The 16,543-nt window shown below is 40.0% G+C and overlaps 1 protein-coding gene across 1 annotated transcript; it reads left to right on the top strand.

Moving 5' to 3' along the window:
* Nucleotides 1-3,127: 3,127 nt before the first annotated feature.
* Nucleotides 3,128-15,932, top strand: LOC131878459 (rho GTPase-activating protein 1-like). Its single transcript, XM_059224439.1, has 8 exons — nt 3,128-4,030; nt 9,323-9,439; nt 13,190-13,463; nt 13,585-13,803; nt 14,436-14,534; nt 14,614-15,014; nt 15,103-15,206; nt 15,282-15,932. Exons 1-8 carry the CDS (start codon nt 3,964-3,966, stop codon nt 15,450-15,452), a joined length of 1,452 nt encoding a protein of 483 aa, XP_059080422.1. The 5' UTR covers nt 3,128-3,963; the 3' UTR covers nt 15,453-15,932.
* Nucleotides 15,933-16,543: the final 611 nt, after the last annotated feature.

The raw sequence follows: 16,543 nt of genomic DNA, 5'->3' as shown, positions 1-16,543 counted from the left end.
TTTTTCTCCCAAGGAATAAAAAGACAGCACGGTCCTATCTTGAGAGATTTCAATCAATTCTGAATTCTAAAGATGTTAGAAACCATTTGTTTTTGTTTGGTTGGGAAGTAAAAGATATTTTCGAGCATTAAGGGTTGTTTGGTATTTATCTTTTTTCATCGTTCCTAAACGTGACAAGTATTTTTTTCATCTTTCTTTTTATGGTTTGAAAAAAGTATTGCATTGATTTCATAATGATTGTTTGGCCCGAAAAAAGAATTTTTTTTTTCCGAGCCCTGCTCGTGACTCTACAAATTTCATTTTGCTTCGAAATAGTCCAATTTTCGAGTTTAAAATAAAATATGTATATGTACCCATGTTGCAAAATTTTGCAATTGATACCATTGGAAAGATGAATATCAGGGCTTTCCCAAGCACACGGTGGTACCCACAACACTGATAAATGCCAAGACTTCTAGCAATGATTTTCGTTGTTAATGAACCAAAAGGAACAACTTTTTTAAAATATCATATCGCATTTTAGATTTGTATTTGTATTTAAAAATATTTAAGTGGACCGATCAGGTTCCAGAGGAGCCTTCCCTGTACATAGAAGGTGGCATCCCCTTTTAGTACATTAGTACATTAATCCACTTACAACCTACAAAGAGATATTGTTTTTAAAAAACGTAACCAATAGATGTTGGTAGTAACCGTACTTGGGTTTCCAACTATAATTTTATCCAAATCAATTGAGTAAACGATAAGATATCACGCTCTCAAATGTTGCATTTGCATCAAATTTGACTACAAACTGCTCCGGTTGTATCTGAAAGCAATTGCCAAGGGATATAATATTCGTTTTCTGTGGCTAAAACGGAAAATATTTAACTTTTTTGAAACAGGGAGGAAAGCCCGAAACTAGTTAGCAATATAACTTAAAACTGAATTAGTTTCAATATTTCACAATTGTGATGCCATATTTGTCAATCTCAACTTTACTCAAGCTTGATCTTGAATTTTGACAAAATATCATTAACGTTGGATAAAAACATTGCTGGTACGTAGAAATTGATTATTGCAAAAAGTGACAAATTTGACAATTGAATTGCTATATGTATCTTTCAAATACTTTATGAACATGATAGAATAGTGTAGCTTTTGGCATTAAGTGACTTTTTTGCTACTTTTAAAGAAATCTTAAAGAAAATGGAACAATGATATTTCTTGTCGTTATTTTGAAAACGACAATAATATGCCTTGGAAATAACTGGTAACATAATAAGGCCCCTTTTTGATCTTTTAGGTGTAAAGCGCAACTTTCAAGTTGTAATGAATAAGCATCTGCTGAATAGAGGTCTATGAAATTTTACGTCAATACATAGCTAAGAATACGTTTAATACTGATTGATTACGTTTTTGACAATGATGCGTTTTAATGGACTTATGGAAGTTATTTTTCACACATATCTGAGCTACATTTAAACTTGTTTATTTCACAAAAGTTGTTCCTTTTGTCTCTTTGACAAAGAAAAACATATCTAGATGTCTTGGCATTTGAGCAAACACTTAACCAGAAAATATAACCACCGTGGCACGGGAAACGTGTTTTTATGTCTATTTTTATAGCACCTGCAAATCACCGTGGTTTGATGAGGGGGAAACTAGTGCTTGACTAGCCCTCTAGGTAAAACCATTGTTACATTTTGAGACCAACTTAAGGGTTTCCGTCATGCAACTAGTAATGTCATACGTCACAGGAAATGTAAATTGATAACTCTAGTCAAAGCCTCCCTTGATTATTTATTTGACCCATCAGTAGCAAATAAGTCACTGCATTTTAGACGGAACTTATAAAATTATAAGAAACAATTTTGATTTTATTGCTTTATGGAAGTTTAGCCCACATAAAAACCTTACATACCTAAAAACATTATAAAGAGTAAAGCTTTCAAAAACCTACTCAATGTAAATTGGGAGCACACTTAGTTAGCCCTTGAATATAAATCATATTATAATCTATTAAAACGTCACTTAGTTATATGGGATTTAATGGTCTAAATTTCATCGTTTTTAGCCCCACATTACCCCGGTTATATGTTGATTCAATTTCCCAACGATTTAATATTTACTTTCAAAATCAGAAAAATGAAAGATTACTTTTCTTTTTCTTGCATAGTCTCTCAACAGCTAAAAATGCTATGTAATGTCACTTAAAGCATACTAAAAGTGTAATCTTTGAAAACGTGTTTTACAATCATCATGGGTAAACTTAGTTACGCATTCACTTGACTTCTGAAACGATATATACAACACACAATGTTATAGATTTGGTCGTTCCTTGAAGACTTTGTTGAACCTGATTAAAAATAACTTCTTTAAGACTTCATTGATATTTGTAAATGTCCGCTTGACTAAATGTCCTTTAGACGGTTCAAAAATAAATTTTCAAAAATCTTTTCTTTTAGGGTATTAGGTATGGTTGTAAAAGGTTTTTATTTAATTTGAAATTATGCCAGAGAAAGAAAAGTAGTCTTTTCTTTTTGTGACAATGAAAATCTATATTAATTCTTTGGGAAATTGAAATAACATATAACCGGGGCATTTAGGGGTGAGAAACGATGAAATTTGAACCACTAAATTCCATGTAACTAAGTAACGGTGAAATAGATAGGTTTTTGAAAATTTTAGTTTTTATAATGTTTTTAGGTATGTAAGTTTTTTATGTGGGCTAAAATTCCATAAAGTAACAAAATCGAAGTTGTTTCCATGACTTTTTGGATGCAGAAAAATGCCAGGAAGTGTTCGGGATTTTCCCTGGAAACTTGATAGGGCTTTTTGAACACCGTGTCACATAGACAGCTTGAGACGACGAGTAAATATCATCGATAGAGTAGTTATCTCATCTCTCAACCTCTCAGAATTGTCAGGGCTCTATTTTCCTCATTTAGACAAACTGTGTTCCGCTTTGAAAAGACATTTGTAACCAAAATAGCAAGATTTAAGTATTCAAATTCAATTTTGTTAAATTTTAAGTGTTATACAGACTCATTCAACTTATTTTTGCACCAGCTAATCTTATCAACCTGTCTGTTCTCGGTTTAATGAGTGTCCCTGGTTCTGTCAAAGGGGCTCATCTGTTGTCTATTCATGTTGCCGTCTCATAGCTAACTCGTTATTGTCTCAGGCCTTGTCCCCTTACAACAAGCTCCACTGGCACAAACAAAGATCGAATCGAGACGCATTCTCGGTCAGCCTCATCGCTGTCGTTCCTCTCTTGATCTTCTTTATCGTCGTCTTATTCGGGTGTGCGGTTACCAGAGAGAGAGTCTTGGTCGAACAGCAGGACTTTTGGCCTTTGTAGCTCGGCTGTTCTTGGCCAAGACGGTAAAGGCGAGGAGAGAAGGGAGGGGAGCTAGATCGGCCATGGGCCTTCAAGCTGTGTGACAATGAGGTAGTACGTACGTACGTACGTACACACGTATGTAGTAGGTTAGGCTGTTGTTAGCTAGCTGAAAGTGACCTCCTAGCGGCCTCAATCTTCCCCAACATTGATAGTGTGAGTGAAAAGGAGAGAAGAGGTTGTCAAGGCATGCGGCAGAGGCTCAGAGGCTCGTCGAATGTGTGACATCGTGTATGTATGTGTGGCATTGAATTGAGAGGTTTCATGGCCGAGCTACGACTTATTTTGGGAATGAGGGCGTCGCCTTGAGTCTCCAGTGTGGGATTGCCATCGGAGAGGAGGAGGATCAGCATATTATATGACCAAGGGGCCGTGTGGACTCGAGTCCGGGCCGCTTACATAGGACCAAAGCATTTCATAACACGCCCAGACTGTGCCAGTGTTGTATTGTCTCACCGTCTGTGGTGTTGAACGGGACATGAGGAGCCTTCATCCTTGAGGCTCCTACACAACCACTCGGCTTAACCAGTGCCATAACTTCAATGCAATATAAACGAAACGACAGTACACAAACGCACATAATGAGCAACTTTCAATTGGGGGCCAACAACGCCTATTCATCCACCGCCTCCACCGCCCATTCCAAAGGTAAGCCCTAAGTGCACAAATCGCATTCACATCATATACATACAAACACATGCTTAAAAACCCAGGGAAAGAGAGAGAATGGTCAAGTAGCTTAACCACCAGTTTTGAAGTGACTGCTTTTGGAACCTAATTCCCTCCATCCAGGTTAACATTAATCTTGGGACAGGTCAGACCCTATCACTTTATGGATAGACTCGAGATAGTTGTTTGTAATCTCTATCAACTGAAATTGTTCCATTTGTGGTGTGCTTGAAACACCTTTCGCGATGAATTTCCTGGTCTGACTTGACCAAAAGTGATCGTGCGTTTTTGGCCATTTCGGCCCATTTGACATTTTGATTTGTAGTTTCCCCTGGGATTTAAGGGAAACTCTTCTCCATGAAGTTTTTGCAATTGAGCTGCTAACTAGGTTGACTAGCTATCCAGTCCAAATATGTGCCTAATTGAACCGCTTGATGATGGTGTTTATAATATTATTTTGTTGCCGATCAACCATTTTCGTACCTCAGTGAAGACGTTTAGGTGATTCTCCCACGTTTGTCATGGATCCGCTATGAGTCTAAATTTTTCCAGGAAATACCTACTGTGCCTAGTTTCATATAGACGTTGTGCAACCAAAGAGCGTTGATCTTTGAAATCCTTTGGCGAGCTCTCTTTATAAGGAAAAAGATTTGCCAGACATTCTGGTATTTAGAGAAGGCCCATTCCATCCATGCCTCGCCCTCGCTCTCGTCTTCTTTTTTCTCCACTTCTTCAACGTCATGTTCACAGAGCTCACTCACTCACTGTCCATTTGGCATGAAGTGAACTCAAGCACAGTTGAAGTGAAGCCGCTGAAGCGAAAAGACGTGCTTCCAATCTTCTTTCAGTGCTGAAGTGGTTGTGGAATCTAAAATGGACGTACCAAGTAGTGACATCGATTTTCTTTACTAAGCATGCCTCTAGTCGCATTCAATATTGTCTTGGGCGTTAAGAGCTGCATTGTGAGGTGTTTTACATGATTCATGAGATTGTTGTGATAGTAGTCCAAAGTCATTTCGTTTTATCTTGAGTGGACAACTTCCTGAACATCTATCCTCTTAGTGGCCGAAGAGATCTTGCAATGAGGGTTTAAACTTGAACTGTTGATACATCTGTCGGTTCAAGATGATGAGCACAACCTTGTTTCACTCCAAGATATTTTATGCGGGTAAGGATTCTTGTGTTTTACGATACGTGACGGTCTTCTCAGTGGTTCAAGTGGAGAAAGAAAATCTAGGCTTCACATGTTCGCAATCTGAACCTTTCATTTACCTGTCCAAAGAATATCCCATGGTGTGTTTTAATAAAAATATTGATGATAAGATCTTACACCTTTGTTGGGATCCCATTTGCAAATTTCGATAGCCTTGCCTTCAAGTGTTAAATAGACAAAGATCCTGTACTGAGGCACGCACGTATACCCATACCCCTTATTACTTTTTGAACAGGATCTTGCTACATAAACCGGCTGGACAAGACAACCAATCCGTGAACAATTTATGAGCCAGTCCATCTAATGGGAATGAAGTGTTTGGACAGGGGCAGACAAAGATTGTAGAATGACATCAGATGGTTGAGGAAAAAGAAACTTTCACCACATTCATCCAATCACAATTGAAAGTCGTTTCTTGTAATCCGCCTTCAATATTAGCCTTGGCTTGAAGTTTGTGATGCATCAGTTAATGATTCCTTTGACGGTTGCCGTTGCTCGTCCGTAATATCATCTTTTAAAAATTGCCGGGACCAACCGGCCAAGTGGGACCTTTACGCAAATCATTGATTGAAGAACTATTACTTAGAAAAACAGAGTTAAGAAAAAAATCAGTATGATCAAGGTAACAGGGTCGGGTTTCAAGTGTCCCGTACGAAGTGAATGATCTTGATCTTAGAAGATTTCACCATATTGGTCGTCAGGAAATGTAGTGCGCTTCACATAAATCTCACTAACAAAGAATGATGCCGAGAAAAAACTTGCCTTTGGTCTTACTTATTGTTCTTGATAATGGAGGCTATTTTGCTCCTATTTGAACCTTTATCAAGTGTTATAATCGAGACAAAGCCAGTATTGTATTTGCTGGGTTTAAACGTCACACTACTTATTGCTCATGGCGCCTGATACTAGTGGGTAGATTTAGATCAAAAAAACAACCGTCTTCAGGTTGATTTGCTGCTCTGCTCTGAAATGCCACCATGATAATCCATGCTCCCGAGGCATATCCAGTTTTGAGTTGCATGCCCAAAACGACTTCCCGTTTCCGCCTTATGGTCACAACGATTGCACGGCGAAAGGAATTTTAATTCCACTCAATCCCCAATAGCTTTTTTCATTTTCAGTTTGTCACTCCGGACTCAATGTACGTAAATCGTTTGCGTTTGAGAAAAATGGCGGGGTTGCTTTTTATCTATTGGACTAGATCTAGCATGTGTGAATGGCATTGAACCTGCAAAAAGATTGATTCATGGCGAGCGCACTAGAGCTGATCTCAGGTCCGTTAGATCACATACAATTTTTCCATGATACTTAAAATAACATTACCGCAAGATAATTGTAAAAAGAACGGCTGAGAAGATGGTGAATTGAGTTAGTGACAAATGGAACGTGCCAATAATTCGTCGAATTCGAGACTGCCGTCCTTCCTGACATGATCGCTAGCGATACTTCCTGATTTATTATTCGTTTTTTTTGCATCAATTAAGCTCGGATCGAAGGCGTGGTAGTTGTACCGTAAACAAATTTGCAAAGTTTCATTCGTCCCCCAACCAGTTCCATATCCGGCTGAGAAAATGCTGCGAATCGATCCTCATTTACTGGTCTTCCCACGAAAACCATTTCCCCTGGTAGTGTCCGGTGCCATTGTTTGTGAGCGGCTGAGACCGATCCCAGACTAGAAATTTGACTCGTTTGTGAGAATTAGATCAAACCCGAATGAAAGGAAGAGAACGAGGATAGATGATAAACTCTAAAACATTAAAGAACGCCTTCAATACAGTAATTGGCAGCTCTAGATTGCCGATGATGGATTTTTTTGGCTCATCAAACTCAAGTTTTGATGAATTCTTTGTTTTTGCGAAATGGCCAGGCACTTTCAGTTCAAGCAATAATCTACGTTCTAAGAAAGCGATGTAAATGTGAGGCCCTAACCTGGCACTTCCGCAAGGTCTTTGCCACCTGTACCTTGTACGTATAGTGCTCACTTCATTCGTTTTCTAATCTTGGCAACCAAATGACCGCTTGTAGTAACCGATGAGTCGAACGGTAGTTTGAGCCTTGGGCTAAAATATAGTACCTAATGAACCTGCATCTCTGTCAAAAAATACGGTCCTATTTTGTCTCTCGCACTTGATATTATTTCAGGTTTTTCTGAATGTTTTATGTTGAAAAATAGTTTTCTAATAGCGCTTCTTTGTAACAAATCGAACTATTAATGAACTGCAAAACTGTTACCGATGAAATTTGTTTACTTGATCAAGTGAGACCTGTTAATGTCCATTTTGATGATTTGAATCCGGTGTTATTTGTGAATTTCTATTTAAATGTACGCATACGGTTAGTTAGTATGTGGTTTGTGAAAGTTGATTGGATTTCTGGATTTCCTCGCATTGACAAAGACACCTGCGAGGATTTAGGATAGATGTGGATAGCGAGTGGTTCGCAACACTTGCTTGCCTCTGAGATTGTCTACTTGAGCAAGTAGACCAAATTCTGAATGGAAGAAAACTACCTCCCTACTTACCACGAGTCTCCCATCAGAACGGTGACCATTGTGGTTATTAACTACGTATAGACGAGAAATCATGCGCTTGCGTAAGGTAGTGGCGTTAAAGGGCCTCTCAACCAAGCTAGGTTGGAATACACTGTGCCAACCGCCAGGCCCTGAGTATTGGCCACGCTTGGATTGGCACCACTTTCAACAAGAATATATGCGTTTTACACGCGAATCGAAACAACATATCCGTTGGCATGAAGATCTGGTCTTGGTGCAATCACGAAAGAAAACGACAAGACTTTACTACTTCGGTTGACGATTTCACTGTCCGTCCGTCATCTTGGCCAGAGTGCGGCAATTCACTTTCTTTTTGCCAGAGACTTCCAAGTTACTCCCTCGATTGGAAGCACACAAATTTCCCCTGGACATTGGTGTCTGATGCCAATTTTATGATTACATGGAAGCTGGAAACCTGACTGGTTTTTCCCATTTATGGCTATCGGACGATTTCTTTTATGACTCGCTGACAGCGGAGAAACTTCATTGAAACTTTGCAAAGTCCATAAAACTTGCTTTTTTCCTTGTCCGCGGCATTACGTTTAAATTTGTTTGAAAATACCTAAGGACAAGGATTGATACACTTCAAAGTCAATCATGGTATCTGTAATCATCTCGACCTTAAGCTTGAACGGAGGGTTGTGTAATATTCGGAGATCATCTTAATGAAGCGCCATTATCATCTCGTTTTCAGCATCATGATCAGACAGACAGATCTGCACGAGACAAAGAGATCTCAACTATTCACTCTGAATTTGAGTGAATTGGCCCTGAATTAGTTCCCCCTTAGGGTTGGCTAAATCTCTAAATTCAAGGCAAAAGATGTCAATGACTTGACACTTTTCCGGTGATGATGATAACAACAACAAAGATCATCACACTTTGGTTGAAATGTTGAAAGGAGTAATTGAATCAGACCCTTGAAGTTCACACCTCCCTATCCCCTTGTAGTGGTTAGTTGGTAATTGCAAACGGCATCAATCGCATCCAATAAACTCACGGCAACATCATTCAGTTGCTTGCTCTTGAGAAGAGCTGCATAAAAGTCCCAAGAATATGATTATTTGGTCGTTGATTTTCTGGTGTCGCCTTGTATGAAGACGATAATCAATAATCTTTGTCATCATGTAGGGGCAGTTTTCGTCATCGTTGTCGTGTCTTCCTCGATCGATTCATCGGGATTTTGTTCTCGCTCTGGATTTCTCGGGAAACTTATTGTGTTCCACCTACCTTCCCGTCATTGGCACCACTGCGTGCCTTTGTCAATGATGGATGGAGGCGAGAAATTGCCATTTGAATTGGAGATTGCTCTTCTGCTGAGAGGCAGCCTCCGTTTGGTCACACTTCATCAGGGATAGTCGTAAGGTCTATGGACTCCCATCAATTGCCATTTGATTTGCCGCTCCGCAATTGGAGAAATTGATTTAATTTGAAGAGACAGGCCATCACCAAGTATATATAGAGAGAGCCGTTTTCTGACTTGTTTCCTTTGTGATCATTATTACAGCTCCCTACGGAGGGGATTGTGAGGATCCGTACCCGTCACTCTCCGATTACCATGACTACGAACCGAACTTGGAATTCGATGACTCAGATCTTCAAACCCAACATCCCGAACATGATGGTAAGAAGTGATCTTTAAATGCAGGCCCACGTACGTACGTACGCAGTGTGTGGTTCGTAATTTTGAACGTTTTCCCAAAGCTTGAAAGTTCAATTGGTTAGTTGCTGTGGTCATGAAGTTAGCATATATGTAAGGGTAAACATGATTACATAATGATACAGGTTCTCCAAAATACGAATGGAGGTCTTGTACTTCTTTCGTGGAACAAGCACGCTTAACCGGGCAGAAACTCGTAACAAAAACTTGGCATTTGTCATGGTGCTTTGCCACATTGGCCAAGCAAGCATTCATAACACTTAACGTAATCTCGGAATCCCGCTTGTTGCATCTAATGAAGACTGAACTTGGAAAATAAAAAAATGATTTGAAAAATGTTCGCTTATCACGTGCTGTTCTATCGAATCCCATTGCAAGTCCATACGAATTGCTCTAATGACTGCCTTGTTCCAATGTACCTTGGTGCGTGGTTGGTTACTAGGTAGGTGCTCTCTACTACATGATGTGGACTGTGTATACCAATATCCCTTGATACTGTAGATCACTACCCTGCACCTCTCATGCAGAACAAATTGGTTGTAGACCTGGTAAATGTTGCACAAAGCTAACCTGATGTGCCAGTCATGAAACTGTGTTTCATGGGTCCTTGTTTCTGCAATTTCAATCTAACTGCAAAAGCTCCCTCAGATCGCTCACTCCCTCACCCACTGGCACAATTACTGGCTTTGTTTGCAACGCCCAAGTTTTGCCGCCAAAATCCCCCGATTGCTCCATCGACAGGCCTGATTGTGCGGGCCTGGGACAAGTTCCTAGAAACGCCATCACGAGGGGTCGGGCATGGGATTGGATTCAATTGCTGTGAGCTCAAATCAAGCCGCGAAATTCGACGGCTTCCTTAAGTTAGAATGGAAAAGAGTTGAAGACCTTGATGGCAAGCAAGTACTTTTGGGAAATGATTTCGTGAAATCTTTGTCCTCCAACTCCAACTTCCAAATGGCTTGGAATGGCTGGTTCGTTGTAAGTACAACCACGATGATCATGCCGATCTCGAATCACTTCATCTCACTTCCCTCCCTGATGTTGAACTTTAGCTTTGAATTTGCGCCAATAAGACTTTTTGAGAAGCTTCGAGCTATAAATGATACAACTTGAAATTGCTTTGACAGAAATTAAGGAACCTTTTAGACAAGAACGTCGCGAGTAGCTCTTTCATTAATTTCACGTCCGCCATCGTTTTCTTGGTTGTGGTAATTGCTTCTTCTTGTCTCAAGTGTTGGAGAAGTAGTACTTGCTTAGACTTCTAGTATGTACGTACTTTTGCTGAAGAAAGAAAATCGCCTCCAACTTGTAATTTAGATGAGAGCTCCAAGTAACTGTGAAGATCAATAATTTGATATCTGTTGGAAATGGTGCAATGGAAGCCAGTCACTCATAGATCAATTGTCGGCCGTGAATTTCCCACTGATTACCATGCCAGAGACGAATTTTGTTTGGTTGGTTGCAGTGCCAGCACAGCGGATTACCCTCCAATTTCAAAATTGCATCATTTTCCATTATTTGTCTGTAGCTTCCCTTTGGCGTGGTCCAAATGAATGAAAGCCAATTGGAGGAAAGAAAATGCGTACAGTGATATGAGATTATATTCATATTTCCCCAGTTTGCGTTTTCTGTGTCTGACAGGGTGGGGAATGAAAATGTGGGGGTCACATGAAAATGAGCGAAGTTTGATGGTTCTAAGCCAAATTTGCTCCCCGTGGAAAATGTGATTCTTTTGATCTCAGTGGAATTTCATGGTTATTCCGGTTTGGGTTGACACGACTTCCTTGTTTTTCCTACAAGGAGGTTTCCCTCCTCCAATTTCTTCCTCTTCGTCTTCACCACCACCACCTCCTGTTTTGATGGCTTTCGGTGCTTGGTGGTATTTTGTAACTTCCATATTTTTTGCTACTAAAGAGCTTTGAATTTGCAAGGCATGAAAAATTTCCCCCAAAGTATGCTCTAGGCACTTATCCTGTCAACCTTTGCTTCTGGAGCGAAGTTTCACCCTAGTGCATTCTGTTTTTTGTGACTTGATCCGGAGAGTAATTAACATTCTGATTTTTATTCACTGAAAACAACGTACCCTTTTAGCATTGAGCACTTCATTTTATCTCAGACTTCCATTACGTTGCAGAGAATAAAACCCTTAGTAAATCACAATAAGTAATAATATTATTATTCAAGTCCTGTTTCCTTTTCCTATCAAAAGTTTTAAGATGTCAGTCGGACTCTATTCTTACGTTATGCAAGACAAAAGGAGATATGCGCTCAGAGACTCGTTCTTCGGTTTATTTCATGCGTGGACCAATCATAAGGATGTTGAGACATTTCTGAAATCCTACTATCTATATATATATCTACTACTACTATCCTATCTATATGAGTACTTTTCCTTCGTCCATTAAACCCTGATGGTTTTGACAAGCTCAAAGAAAGTGAAAGAACATGCGAAGAAAGTATTGTCAAACTGGGCCGTTGAACGCTCCAGAATACCTCTCAAATTCCTTGTCTCGAAAGTACTATTTTGAAATAATTGGGGGAATTAATGAATGTTTATTTCGGAACCTAACAAAAGCTGCTTAGAAAAAAAAACACGAAGCGACCAAAAGAGATCTTTGTATACATAATCTAGCGTAACTTCTTTGTCTACATTCAGTCTGTCTGTTTCTTATTGAAGGGGAGTGTAAAAAGAGCTGCGGTTTCTGTTAATGTTGGAAAGGTTACTTTGCACTCTTGATCGATCGAAACTCTTCAAGCTCGTCAGGCGCAAACAAACAAAGCAATGATTTCAATTACAATGATGAGAAGATTTGCATGGTGATTAAGTGTTGGTAAGCTCCATTTCGAATTCACCTCGGTTCAGTTGAATGAACTTCAAGAAGAGTGTTCACAACTTACATTTGCTAGGTTTGAGTGTTGACGGAGGAGCTTGATTTCGTTCCGTTCTTGGCACTTTACAGTGCACACGTAATTATTTCCTGGACCAAGGACCAATTGAATTCAGGGGCCGCTTTAGCCAAAGTGACATTGATTAGGCTTTTGCCTTTTGATTTAAAATGTGCTATCGTACACCATCAACAATGACGCGTCCTAATCCCTAAAAATACAAATGTTAGAGCTTGCAATCTTTCTATTAAACAGACATGGACGTCTGAGTCTCACATTGTGTGTTCAAAATGAAGTAGTGATGCTACTTCAAGGTACCACCCAAAAGGCAATTTCCGAGTGCAAATGTATCCTAAAAGTATGTCCAATCGAAACAAAGAACGGCCAAATGGCTCTCAGGATCTGCAGACAGAACCCAAGTTACCTTGAAAAATATTCCAGAGTTGAATTGAGAGAAGGGGTTGTAAACTTCAATGGTCAATGAGGATAATACAAAGCGATCAGGAAATGATAGCAGATATGATAAACGAAAAAAAAACGGAAATTTAAAACCTGCGCCATTGTGAGGGTTCGTGTTTTGAAAGAGAAAAAACATGTTACACAACTGTGACAAGGAAAGATGACACCGCACTATTGAGTTGACAAGATCGTCCAAGTTTTGACTTGTTTTCATTTTGTATTTCCGAAAATCAAGTCCCTCTTCAACTTCATAACTTCAACTACAGAAGAAGAAAAAATATGTTTTCCACTTGGAGCAGTCAAATCGAAGTGGGTCGTCACATTCGAAAAAAGCAGCCCTCATTGATATCATCCCTCTTACCTTTTCAGACTTTGATCTTGTGGAGGATGCCGGTAATCGAGATGGTTTGTCCGTGGGTACTCCTTGCAGTATTGGAGAGGTCAAGTTCCTCGAATCCCCCATGTCTAATGGAACCATCGAGGAGGATTTCGAGACTGCTCTGGTGGCCTCCAATGATGGGAATCTGGGTCAGACCCAAGGTCCTCTGACTTTGTCGCAAGGCATCGATGACGAGGACTTCTCAGCTATTGCCCGCCATGGAATCGTCGAAGTGGTAGGAGACGATCACCAGAAATTCCTGAGGTAAGCGGGTCATTTTTTTGGTAGTACAGTAGGTGGGTCTTGAAGTCGACGTTATTGCAGAAATCCTGAATGATCTTTGCCATTCGATATTGATGAGAATGGAATGCATTTTTCGTTTCAGTTATCTCACTCAAACATTGGATAAATATGTGAATATAGATTACTCGTTGGTGTATTTCCATCATGGATTGACTTCGAAGAACAAACCTCCATTGAAATGGCTTTGGGAAGTGTACAAGGCCCTCGATCGACGTTATAAGAAGAACCTGAAAACTCTCTATCTAGTCCACCCCACCAATTTCATCCGAGTCGTATGGAACTTTTTCAAGCCCATCATTAGGTGAGTCTTGCAATTCCAGCCTTGCAATGAGGCATTCCCAGGGGAGGTCAAACGGACCTTCGTTGTCCTTCGTTGAAGAACGTTTAAGAATCCTTTCCAACGATCCAGAGATATCTGGGTGGTTCTAGATTGACCTGAAGTCTCGAGACTGAGTCCCTCGTGTCTGCTCCTCTTTTCATTTTTGGAAACGCCAACCTCGGAACTGGGGACCAATCAGACTACCATATACTTCAATTTCTCCAATCACAGTGCCTGCCACTTTAATTAGAAAAGCAGAACAAATTTAGTTCAGAAGTTGCAAAGCTTTATCGACTTTGTTTCAAATTGATCTGCAACTTCTCCCTCGACAAGATGCACACGGATTGTGTCCTTAATTGTTTCCGTTATTTCAATAATTTGGGCACTGAATGACCAAGTGAAAATGATACGTTGAAAATACCGAAGTATATCTGATCGAAAAGACCTCATAAAAAGGATTTTCTCCGACGACTCCTTTTCATTGCACTCTCTGACACCATGGTTGCCACACTACCCTCGTCCATCTTAGACTTGTTCACAACCAATAAAAGCTCAAGTACAAATGCAACGACAGCCAATACCGTATTCCACACAGTCCAAAATTCATTTTCTAGCGTGAAGTTCGGCCGGAAAGTCCAATATGTCAATTATCTTCATGAGCTTGAGCCTCACATGGAAGTGGCCCGATTACCGATTCCCAAGCAAGTCATCGAGTAAGTCATGAACTCATTCAAATAATTCCCATTTCTTCTGTGACTGATTGCTCTCGTTTCGATGTTTTCTATGGTCCAGTCACAATTCGAAACTAGTCGCACGTTATTGCAAATCCTCGTTGTCAAACCTGTCGACGGCCAATGCGGGTCAAGCCCCGCTCTCGCCTCATCTGCAATTTGGAGCCTCTCTGGATTGGATCAAGGATCATTCCGCTCATGGCCGTGACATTCCACCCATCATGCTTAAATGCATTGATTTCTTGTCCCAACCAGATTGCCTCGAGACGGAAGGCATCTTTCGACGATCAGCAAGTGCTGCTCTAGTGAAAGAACTACAGAGCAAGATTAACAACGGAGAACAAATTGTGTTCGAAGAAGGGGACGTTCACATTGCTGCTGTGATTCTGAAAACATTCTTGAGAGAACTTGAGGAGCCCATTCTTACCTTTGACCTATTTGATCAAGTTGTCAAATTTCAAGGTATGATGAATTGGAACTCATTCAGCGATTGAGGTATGAATTGTTCTTCAGCAGCACATTATAAACTGTGATGTATTCATGCTTGCAGAAGTGTCGAGGGATGAAAAGATTTCGTATATGCAAGAGTTGTTGAGTCGATTACCCGATCAGAATTGCATAGTACTCAAGCACCTCATGGAATTTCTTTCGCTGGTAAGTTTTTCCATTGCCACCCGCTTAAACGAGCTGCTTGCCATTAGAGGTATCATAATCCATTCCATGTTTCAGGTAATGGACCGCAGCTGCCTCAATAAAATGACCTCGTCGAACTTAGCCGTGGTGTTTGGGCCGAATTTGGTTTGGTCCAATGATCAATCCTTGTCCTTGGCTCATATTGGTCCCATCAATAGCTTTACCGAGTTTCTACTTGTCAATCAGGACCAACTCTTTGCAACCTGATCTATGCTGATTTCATTTCGTTTTTTGAACAATCCTAATTGTCCCGTTCAACCTTTCAAGAGCAACAACAAAACACTTTGAATTCTAATGATCCAAAACCTTCTGGCTACGAGCAGTTGCCAGGTGGAGTTCCTTAGGCATTTCCATTTTCCTCCAACAATATAAACATTAGCATTTATGATTTATTGCCCGCAGAACCGAACTTCTTTGTAGTATTGAATCCAAGGCTGAAAATTTGATTTCACCAATGTAATTTCTCGTAACTTTGAACATTCCTTTGTCTGTCGCATTTCATTTGATTCATCTGATTTTTTTTATTTTGTAAACTTGTTTACCTGATTCTCTCCTGGGTTGCTGTTATGAACGAAGTCTTCGGACTATAGTACACTAAAACACGACACATTCTTGTGAATATGATACCTTATTGCAAATTTGCAAACAAATAATTCCAAGACAATAAAGAAATTAATACTTAAAAGACCTGTTCAAGTTGGCGTCATTAATTTCAGAAGCTATCGCAATCTACCGCTCAAATGGCTGTTTTCTTGAAAAGCAGCCCCTTCATAAAGGCCAATTACTGTCTTCAAGGTGAAAAGAAATCATGATAGCACATGGAGTTCATCGATAATCCGGCCGCAATGGCGCTTTTCTGATGGTGCTGTCGTCCCGCCATCTAAGTGTTAAGCTCTGAGTTACAGAAAGAGGCAGGTTCAATCCAAAGAGGCAAGTAAGGCAAGGCATTCAAAGAGGAAGGAAGCCAAAAAAAGCGGGAAGTCTTCTTTCCCTTTTTCTCCAGGCTAGCCCCCCCGAGGACCCTCATGTCTGAATCAGTACATATAATCCCAAAAAAAATCAATCAATATGTCAAATGTATCATTGGCAAAGGTCAAAGGCTTAAACAAGTGAAAGAATATGTTAGTTTAACCATCTCTTGATCACACTGTATGAAATTAATCGCCAAATTCGTTCAAAATGATGCCAAATTTGTAACTCTAAACGAGCCACTTTTAAAAAAACCGGCCCTATGAACGGTTGATGCCGATACCTTCGTAAATTGATGACGCCAACTTGAAAGCTCTCATTCTCATTGG

This window comes from Tigriopus californicus, chromosome 3 (genome assembly GCF_007210705.1).
Source record: "Tigriopus californicus strain San Diego chromosome 3, Tcal_SD_v2.1, whole genome shotgun sequence".
Classification (NCBI taxonomy): Eukaryota; Metazoa; Arthropoda; class Copepoda; order Harpacticoida; family Harpacticidae; genus Tigriopus; species Tigriopus californicus.
The sequence above is the reverse complement of the archived record's forward strand: the minus strand, read 5'-3'. Positions and strand labels throughout refer to the sequence as shown.

Coding starts and splice junctions, on each gene's coding strand:
- LOC131878459 (XM_059224439.1), top strand. CDS start 3,964: ATGAGCAACTTTCAATTGGGGGCCAACAACGCCTATTCATCCACCGCC. Junction 13,464..13,584: donor GATCACCAGAAATTCCTGAG/GTAAGCGGGTCA, acceptor TTTTCGTTTCAG/TTATCTCACTCAAACATTGG. Junction 15,015..15,102: donor TCAAGTTGTCAAATTTCAAG/GTATGATGAATT, acceptor TCATGCTTGCAG/AAGTGTCGAGGGATGAAAAG.